The sequence below is a fragment of the Limulus polyphemus genome, unplaced genomic scaffold (assembly GCF_000517525.1).
Source record: "Limulus polyphemus unplaced genomic scaffold, Limulus_polyphemus-2.1.2 Scaffold287, whole genome shotgun sequence".
Classification (NCBI taxonomy): domain Eukaryota; kingdom Metazoa; phylum Arthropoda; class Merostomata; order Xiphosura; family Limulidae; genus Limulus; species Limulus polyphemus.
Window position 1 is genome coordinate 311689 of NW_013665897.1, and position 10971 is coordinate 322659.

The 10971-nt window shown below is 34.6% G+C and overlaps 1 protein-coding gene across 1 annotated transcript in view; it reads left to right on the forward strand.

Moving 5' to 3' along the window:
* Positions 1 to 9850, forward strand: part of LOC106457053 (protein tiptop-like) — a 113611-nt gene extending 103761 nt beyond the window's left edge. Inside the window, exon 2 of the mRNA XM_013916437.2 lies at positions 5046 to 9850. Coding sequence (XP_013771891.2) covers positions 5046 to 8167 — 3122 coding nt within the window. The 3' untranslated portion in view covers positions 8168 to 9850. The remainder of the gene's footprint in view (positions 1 to 5045) is intronic.
* Positions 9851 to 10971: the final 1121 nt, after the last annotated feature.

Below are 10971 nucleotides of genomic sequence, written 5' to 3' on the forward strand. Positions count from 1 at the left end.
GTGGGATGCGGATTCGAACCCGCGACCCTCAGATTGTGAGTCGAGCGCCTTATCCACCTGGCCATGCCGGGCCTAAAGTTAATAGACTGGAATACAAATATTTACATTGATAAAAACATTTTTCTCTTTAACGCTGAGCGGTTAAGCGGACTTACAACGCTAGAATCCGGGTTTCGATACCCGTGGTGGGCAGAGCATAGATAGCCCATTGTGTGTAGCTTTGTACTTAATTACAAACAAACAAAAATGTTTCTCGTATAAAATTTCTGATAAAAAAATGAGTCGAGCGCCTTATCCACCTGGCCATGCCGGGCCTAGGAAGTTTATTATTAAAGCTTTCAAATTTAACAGCATGCTCACAAGTGTAGGGTACAATCACAGTTATCATTTGTATAAAACAATAAAACAGTAGCTGAGCTTTAAAATTAATTCTGTTGTAGGTAATGTATATTTTGTAACTCTTTGTAGGACAAAATATATATTAACTAAATTTAAATAAAAATACAAGTAAGCAACGTTCAGGATAACTTATAATACCAAAACTCCTGCTTTTATTCTCTTAAATTAGAATATCCAAAATCGATAGTCTAAGTTTCGATTCTTGCTCAATCGTAAATTTAATGTTTTCTGTTTAAACACTGATGTCGTAGAGAAGACCGAGTGTGCGATATAAATGTGAAACAGTATATTCAACATACTTTTTATAATGAAATGGTATGAAAGTATTTGGGCAAAAATTATGCCATTGTTATTCGTAAAAATAAATAATGAAGATTAGCCATTAGATTCCATTCTAACTTCAATTAGCCTATAGTAATTAACATGAAAAGGTTTTGAGAGAGTGTGAATACAAACAGATCACACATTACATGTGGTATATCTAACACTATAAGAAAAATATGTAATAAAACACTTTTTCCAATATAAGAATATATAACCACCAATCTGAGGGTCGCGGGTTCGAATCCGCATCCCACCAAACATGCTCGCCCTTTCAGCCGTGGGGGCGTTATAATGTGACGGTCAATCCCACTATTCGTTGGTAAAAGAGTAGCCTAAGAGTTGGCGGTGGGTGGTGATGACTAGCTGCCTTCCCTCTAGTCTTACACTGATAAATTAGGTACGGCTAGCGCAGATAGCCCTCGTGTAGCTTTGCGCGAAATTCCAAAACAAACCAATCAATATCTGATGATAAGTTATTTTTATCAGAAAGAATGACATAGACTTTGTAAGTTTTTCTTTGTATTTGTTAAGAACTACGGTTTGTTTGTTTGTTAATCGCAAAGCTATAAAATGGGCTATCCGCACTGTGCCCACCATAGAGATCGACCTGGGAATTTAATAGTTATTCTTTAAAATGTAACCACGGCATGAAAGTGAGGAGCGTGATTATGCATTAACGAGACGTGGATCGTGGACCTTCGGATACACAATTCGGCACACTAACCCACTCGGTCACGCCCGACCTCCGCCAGAATGTTTAACTGCCACAAACGAAACCTCTAGTTGGGATTAAGAACACTAATCCAAATCAATCGAATCATCATTAAATTATCTTCAAAGAGATTTATTTCCTTACAGCATGAGTACTTCGCTCAACCAAAAAACAACGTTTGATGAGTGGAGGGGGGTTAAATTATATCTAGATTATTGAAGGAATATATGGTTTATTTTTTAGCAAGTCAGAAGCAAAAATATATTCTATTACGAATGATTAATCATACCACCAACAAGATAATGAGAAAGATTTAAAAAAAAATTGAACAGTGAATATTGGGTGGCCTGTTGTTATCTGAAAAATATAGTACCATATTTCTAAACATATTGTTGAAAGAAAACTAAACATAAAAGAGGGAATAAAATTACAGATATTAGCAATGTGTTATAAAGAAGTTAAAACTTATAATTCAAGAAACATGTGCTGAGATCCTTTTAATGTCTGAGTAATCGTATGATTATATACCATCGTATTTTTAGTCAGTTAATTTTTTTACATTTTTAATCCTTTTAATATTCTTGCGGACTTTTACTGCTAGAAACCGGGTTTCGATACCCGTGGTGGGTAGAGCACAGATAGTCCTTTGTGTAGCTTTCTGTTTAACAACATCTAATATTCTTATTTAATATTCTATAAAAATAACTTTAAAATGTTATTTATAAATCACCTCAATTTTAGTATTTTCGTATGGTTATATGCGTCTTCAAATACAAACTTCTGTGTTCTGATTTAGAAAGGAGGGGTAATAAAATTATAGCTATGAAGTAAGTTGCAACAAATATTGAAGAAGGTTATCAAAACGTAATGCGATTGCGAATGTAAGTCACATATTTTTATGCAAGTTTTTATTGAGCTGTTTATAGTAAATCCTTCAAACAATTTAATATTCAGACATTTATCTATAATCAACGAAAAGTACTACTATTACTGAAAGCTGCAGTATTACTTTAGTTTTTACCTTTGAGTCGTTTGTTCACTAGGATTTTGCATCATTTTGACGTATTTGGTTAGTAATAAGTAAGGGTATGTAAAAATGATGCAAAAAGTTGCTATGGATTTATTTTAGGGTTTCATAGATAAGAATATAATTACATCTTTTGTGTAGAAAAGTTAATAACTTGAATTTAAGACAGAAGTTCTTAAAAATCAGAACACTATTAGACCAACAAAATTCGTTTCTCGTTCAGTCTTTCTGACCAAAGAGCATAAAACTCTAAATCCTGTACAGGGAAATCTAAAGCTAATGAAGTATAAAACGTAAATACGCGTCAGAGTCACAGTCAATAAAAGGTGGGCCAGTAATTTTTGCAATGATCTCGTTCACAAATGCTTTTAGCAGAAATTTAATTATTATATTTACAATTTTGTCTTATCTTCTTTGTAATAGTACTCGAAATGGCGGGAAATATTAAACTCATGATATTTTGTTTCCAAACAAGATTTCACGGTTCACACTGAAAATATTAAGTAGTAAACCTTGATGACAAGTGACTACAAAATAGACATCAATGAATTAATTGCATACTCGTCGTTAATAATTTCATATCAGTATAATTTTTGCTCAATTATGAGACAGTCATCGTGGTAACAGTTTTCTTTAGTTTTGCTACTCAATACTGTTTTGTTTGAAATGATGAGAAAAGTTATTTGAGTCTTTGTGAACATGTATATTATAGTGTCATATTGAACATGGTGAATAGCTTTTCACAAATATGTAACTTGTTTATGAATCTTTGTGTTGCTTTTTAAAGTAGTGAAGTTTACTGGAAAATAAGAAGCATGAAATTCTATTGAGGTCCTCCGGTGGCTTAGCCTAAGGGCTTATAACTCTTAGAACTGAAGAACATTATCAGATTAAGTATTGATCGACCGAGGGAATCCTATACAAGGCAAATAATTTAACGATGGTGTATGAACGAAATTTTACTATCAAATGATTTTGTTTATTTGTTTCGGATATTTACGCAAAGCCACACAAAGACTATCTGTGCTAGTTGTCCCTTAATTTTGAACGGATAGAATGCAGGAAAGGTAGCTAGTCAACAGCACCCACCGCCAAGTCTTAGATTGCTCTAATTGAATTTTCATAAAAGAATAGCCCAAGAGTTAGCGATAGGTGATGTTGACTAGCTAGCTGCCTTCCCTCTAGTCTATCTCACCTAAATTAGGGATGGCTAGCTCAGATAGTTTAATGTAAAAAAAATAATTTTATTGAATATTTGTTAATATGATATCTGTAAGATTGTATGAAGAATAGAAAGAGAGAGAAGAGAAAAAAAATCTTTTAAATTTCACATTGACTATTCAAATTCTGGATGCCTTTTTTAAAATAATGGCTGCTCCCCCATTTTTACAAATATAACGATCACCCAAGTGGTATAAAACTCTCCAACGAAAAGTTTCCTTTTATGTTTAATAATGAAATAGTTTAAAGGATTGCCGCAGGTCTATGAAAGCCATCTAGCGCTTAAGATGAGAATGAATTACTGTTTGCTTGAGAATCTCTGGTCACATTAGATAGAAGATTTTATTATTGAACTTTAAACACACTCTAGATATGATACAAAATTATAAGTTATTTAATATATTAATAAATTATTCACGATACTGTTCAGAAGGAAATATTTTTATCTCGGTCTGTTGTACTGCCTTATTTAGATTTTAAAGAGCCGTTTTTCTATGTGTGCAAAATTGTTCTGTAACACAATTCTGAGAAAACAATTGTGAAGTTAGTTTTTGTAGGAGTTAAGCAGCAAACTAAATCTAATGGATGAATTAAGCTTAACCATATTCACGCTAGGAAAATTCAGTCTACATATAAATTTATACATTTTGAAGATATTCTATTGTTCCAGCGTGTTTTCCCTCTCAGTTATCCTATTCTCCACCCTACTGCTTTGCACGCGCTCCCACGCCTCCCAGCGTCCTGTAGTGTTTCAGACTCCCAGATTCTTTGTAGTAGGGGAGTTGGAAAGACTATGATTTAAGAGCTGTCAAAATACTGGCGTCGCACCCTTGTTTCAGAAAAGTGACGCTTTAGAGAAACATGCTGGGGTTTTGGATGGTTTATAGTATCTTTATGCAGATGCTAGTTCAAGGCAGACACCTGTAAAATAAAAGACTGTGGCAAATCTAGCGAGTGGGCATTGTTCAAGATAGAATAACATCCTGGTACAAGCCAACAGTTCCTTATTCCTGCAGTTTTATCACCAAAGACACGTCATAAAATGATACTCTGTTATATACAGAATAGTCATAAGATGCTTAAACTGCACGGAATAAATATTATTTCGGTAGATACTGAATGCTTAACCAGTGGGGTGTCAGGCTCCAACGTTCCGCACACATTGTTGTGTATTCTATATACTCTCTAAGAAGCTCTTGTGTTGTTGATTTTAGGGCTACAATAACTCATTGAAAGTCACTGTGACAGACGCAATGGCAGGTGTTACTTTATTTTTAGTGGTTAGTCTGTTTTTTGTCTGAAATAATTTGTGTCTGCTGTAAAGGATATATCTTCACTGACTTTTTCCATTCTGTGTTTTAGGGGAAGATGGAGATGGCGGGAAAATGGAGGTAGCTGGAGATGATAGTTCCTCCTCCGGATGTGATGTAGCTGAAGGGCACGACACTGACGAGGATCTCATCAAACAAACAGTCATAGGGAGCCAGTCCACGCACACCACTGACGTCACTCTTCCTCCCATACAGGCAGGCCGGAACACTCCTAATGAGCTTAGTCATAGCGAAACCAATATTGGTGCACACTCGTCCACAATAAGAAATCTAGATTGCACTCCGCCATTGACTAGTGACGGAATCTCTTTGGAGACTGAGCCAATGGCAGAAGACGGACCGATTGACTTTAGTCTCCGAAATCATAACCAATATCATACTTTACCTTCAAATTTATCTCCTGGCCTCCCAATCAATGGAGTTTCCTCTGGGTCACAGAATGAACCCCTTGATCTCTCCGTCCCTAATAGGAGAAAGAGCACAGAAAACTGTGTAAGAGAAATTAAATTGGCTCGTGTAGAAACTCTCTCCCCAGTATCCCCTTCAGCGTGGAGTTACTCGCCGAGGAGAACATCTTCAGAAGTTATAACTTGGAATGGAAAGATGTCATCTTTAGAAAGTTCAAAAAATTTAGGAATTAGTTCTGCAACATCTTACAGTCAACTATCCAATTCTTTGCAACAAAAAACAACTGCTCAAAACCAGTTACTTAGTTCGAGCCTCGTTACTTCCAATATGGTTACTGCTCTTGACAAAATGAATACGTTGTCTCACACAGTAACCAAAACGCAAGGGTACAGAACAGGAAGTAGGCAGAATCCCTGGCAGAACCAGTGGATTAATAAAAGTGGGGAACAAGCAAAAGACGTCTTCACTTGTGTTTGGTGTAAGGAATCTTTCAAAAGTCTGGCTGATATGACAATCCATATGCAGCAGAGTCCTAAGTGTGGTATGGCAGGGATGCAATCATCTGTTCCATCATCGTCCACGAACACCAACGTCCTTTCAGAGTCTTCACCTTCAGTTTCCAAATGCTCAACATCTAACAGTGGCAGTAACATGTTAATGAAAGAAAGTGTACCACTTCCACGAAAACTGGTAAGAGGACAAGATGTTTGGTTAGGTAAAGGAGCGGAACAAACTCGTCAGATTTTGAAGTGTATGTGGTGTGGACAGTCTTTCAAGACATTGGCAGATATGACCAATCATATGCGCGTTACTCAGCACTATAATAATATCATTAGTCAAGAACAAATCATATCCTGGAAAGTACCAGTTGATAAGATGACTTCACAGTCACAGATAAATGCCGTCTTGACTTGTAAAGTTTGCAACCAGGTGTTTGGTAGTCTTAAAGAACTCAGTTATCATATGATGAAGAATGCTCATTACAAGGAACATATCTTACGTTCCATCACTGAAAGTGGTGGAAGACGCAGGCAAACTAGAGAGAGAAGGAAAAAATCCTTACCTGTTAGAAAACTTCTTGAGTTAGAAAGAATGGAAATGAGTAAATTAAGTGTATCAAAAGAACGAACTGAGCGATCCATGTCCAAAAGTGAAAACGTTGGTGGCAAGATTACGTGTGAAGAATGTGCTGAGAAAGTAGAAGCCAAAGATTTTGTAACACATATAAAAAATTGTACTCAGAACCCCAAATCTCAATATATTCTGAAAAATACTCTTATTGCAGAGTCGTTTGAGAATGGTATGCAAAAAGAATCCAAATCGGAATGTGTTGTAAAAACTGAGCCAGATGAAGGTACACCTAAAGCTAGAAAGTCAAAAGTAACTGAATCGCCAACATCTGAAAAGTCTAGACAAGAATTTTCTAAAGAACGAGCTCTTGAAGTTCCCTCAACTGACGGAATGGATAAAGGAAATGAGGCTACATCCGTTTTAAGTGCAATTGAGAAACTGATAGAAAAAAGTTTCGAAAATAGAAGTAAAAGTGGCAAAAATGGTTCTACAGGAATTTTGCAAAGATTGGGCATTGATGAGGAAGTCTATCCTCCATGGCATCCTCCCGGAAAAAATGAACACAGCTCGACAACTAAGGCTCGAGCGTCAACCATGGGAAGTTCTTCAACTGGTTATACAGTCAAGAATATGATTAACATAAAAGATGGTTGTCTCAGATCGCAGTGTATTCCTGGTTTTAACGTTATAAATAATAACTTGCGAAAAAATAGGCTTTCGGTAAACAAAGAAAAGGGATTTTTTGATAAACAATCTGAGCTTCCCCCTTCCGCTAACAGAGAACACACATCTCCCCAGTCTTTTACAACCGAAACTAAAATTGATTCAAATGTAGCAAACGTCCCCAAATTAGGATCAACGCCTTTTCATGAATCATTAGAAGAAGATGTTCCAGACGATTTAAGTCGTTGTTGCTCTACGAGAGGACAAACTGAAAGTCCTCTGGGTTCTGTGAGATCAAAAAGTCCTATTACCGATCATGCTGAAGATTCTTTTGAGGCTTACTCTGAAGTAGAGGAATCAAATGGTGAATATAGTGGTCATGAAATGGTTGAAGAATTGTGTGATGAAGGCCGTTTTCGGTGCCAAATTGGCACTGCCACCTGCTCAAGAGAAGCCGAGTCACCAGATGATTCACTTGAAGACAAGGGCAAATTAAGTCCTTCTTCTTTAAGCAATTCATCAAAACTGTCTTTGACAGATCTTAATCATGAAACAGAAAAAAGTCACACACAGAATTCCGAAGATGCTGAAAAGCCAACTGCAGGTCACCCCCTTCGAGAACTTCAAAAATTGTTGGATAAAACAGACGTTAAGGTTTCACGTTCCAGTGTCCAGACGCCACCAGGATCCATTTTGGCTTTTAGTTGGGCATGCAGTGACGCCACAACATCAGACTCCTTAATGAAGTGTGCCTTTTGTGACACTCATTTCATTTCTAAAGGTGCTTACAGACACCATTTAAGTAAAATGCACTTTGTGAAAGAGTCAAATATCCTCGACAATTCCACTTTGAAAGCTTCTTCGCCCTCTGGTGGAAAATTAGCAAATGAACCTAATTCAGTGACGAAAGAATCGCCACCACTTACAGGAATAGCTGCGGAAGAAAGTCCTCATTCGAAGTTCTTAAAATACACTGAACTAGCTAAACAGTTATCTAGTAAATATGTGTGACGTGAAGGCTTGTCATTCCTCCTGTAAATAGAACCATGTTCAAAAATATTTAAATTATATAAATACGTAATGTAAACGTTTGGGGGTTTTCCAGTTCCTTGAAACTGCTAATATGGTAGTATTTCGTTAAATCGTCTTTTGGACATATATTTATGATGATATGCTTTTCAAACCTCTCTTATTCTTTGTTCTCTTTATTCTTTTATAAAATATGTACAAAAACTAACTCAATTTAAGCTTCACTAAAGTTTCTTGGGAAGTACACTCAAACTTTTCTAATTTTTTTTTGTAAATTTATGGAGCTATGTTGCCGATATTTTTCTGATAAAAGCATTTTCAAGGGGTATTTTACGTATTTTGATTTTAGAAAAAGAGATATTGTTTTATAAGTCGGTGAATTAGTTGTTAAGGCAAAAACATTTAGAAACCTAAATTGAGCGATGGTGTTAATAATAACAAGTTGATTGTTGGTAGTTTTCTGCAATACGTTGTTGAAGCGAAACTTAACAAATGTTTGAGGAATTTTCCAAAATAAATTTTTACTTGAACTCAGGTGTACTGAATATAGTGTTAAAAGTAATTCAGTATTGTATTCAGTGTGTATGAGAATTTAAACAATTGTTTGAAGCCTTAAAGAAGGTTCCATTTTTAGTTGACATGTTACGCATATTCAGAAGTCAATTATATCGGCTTCTCAGGAAATTCAAACAGGCTCAATTACTGTGAATAGATGTAATTTCTTCCCATCAAGCCAAATACTGTGCCTTTCTTTACCCTTATGGTTAATCAGTGGAAATTAGCATAACTTCCATAATAATAATAATAATAAAAATATAACAAATAAAATATAAATTTATTTCTTTTTCACCTTCTTTATAAATTGTGAAGAACAAAGGCTGAAAGTATGCATGTTAATTTCTGAATAAACGAATCTGGTATTCAATATTAAAATATTTATGTTAAATAACAGTTGTTACTAGTCAACAGAGGTTTTATTCGTAAACTTTATCATGTTTCATTTATTTTGGATTGCTCTTAAACACATTTGCAACTTATGTTGTTATTGTTTTGAAAGTCCAAACAGTTCTTGTCAAATTTTACGTAGTTTGTTGAGAGTTGTCAAAATTGTCAGCCACTTAGTAACAAGTACAATATCGCACGTACTGTAAAATAGAATAAGTACTTACTCCTACTGAATCATGTCAGAAAACCGTGTGACGTCAGTGATGCATATTGTTTCATCATATATTAGTTTCTGTATTGTAAGAGATAAAAGCTTTAGAACCAGTCCATCAAAATATATACCAGTAGGTCGAATGTTAAAGCTACCGTTGTGTTTTACCCACTTGCTGAAGGAAAAAGAATTTCGTCTATTGATTACTGCTTTTCTATACAGATACAAGCATTCTTGCCTGTATGATAATAAACAATAAATATAAGGATAGGTAAAGAAAATAAGGAAGATTTTGTTTTCATAATATTGAATAGCAAATGTATGTTCAGGTGCCGCGTCGGAATTTAAAAATTTTCGAATTTTCCAGATTGTTCGACGTTAGAATCAGAAATTAACATAGGTTTTCAATTTTATATATTTTGTTTGTTTGTTGTTTTTTAATATTATGTAAGTTCTGATAAATTCGCATTTTGTGTCTAGGGTTCCTTCATTCCTAATAACCATATCTAGTTAATTATATATTCTTAATTTAAAAAAGAAAATGAAGTTTAGAATTCTGATGTTTTTATAGTTTTTATTTCTTCTACCCAGTATAAATGTACGTTAACTTTTTTTTTTAAGTTATGCTTTTCATGTAGTGTTATTTCTAGTATTGTTATATTTAATTTCCGGTTGGTAAGGGAGTGTGTGAGGGAAAAAGCAATCTTGTCCGAAAGTTTTCGTTGTCAAGGAAATGGGAATTTCTTAGTTTAGTAAGTAGACGATTTCGGTTAGTTCATTAACTTATCCGATCTTTCAACAAGATAGTATTTTCTTTTGCATTGAAAGTTTGATACCAGTTGTTCGACTCCTCACATAAGAAGCGTTTTGTTTCTGCAAAAACTGTATAGTTTTATCATTAAAGCTGATGAAAAAGCACGATACGGATATTTAAAAAGTATTAAGAACGCATAACGACTTTTATAGCTTTGGATGAAATGAAACGTCTTTTACAGTTTTGACGGTATAGCTTTGGTTTCCTTTAATAAATCTTGATTTTTCTGGCTCGATTTTGTGTTTACTATGAAACATTTAGACATTGCTTTTCCTTTCATTCCTCTTGATTGCAATGTTCTTGGTAGTTTAAAGATCTTGTACTGAAAATACTGTTAAGTTTGCACCATTCTTAAAAATTTGCATTATAGCACAGTAGTAGGGAAAAGCGTTGATATGAATGGATTAGTAAATTACAGAATTGAGCATAAACAAGCGTGAAAATGGTATAAATTTAAACTATATTCACCTGAAGAGTTATGTAGTAAGCCTTCCGTCTTTGTTGATCTTGTTGAATGCCCTACAGAATTAATTCAAAGAATCTTTTCAAATTCTCCATTCATCACTTGTTTTATTTTATTTAATTCTGAAATATGTTTGATGTAATATTAAAATGAATATGAGCAAAGGTTTCTATCGAGCTATATATGTAATTTAAGCACTGTGTGTGTATATATATATATATATATGTAATTTGTTCGTGAGTATAAGATTAAAACCAAGAACAAAAATTCTGATTTATGACCGAAATAGTTTCTTTGCGCCGCTTAGGCTACTGAGTTGATAAATATTTGAGGAAAATATCATTAAGTTTAAA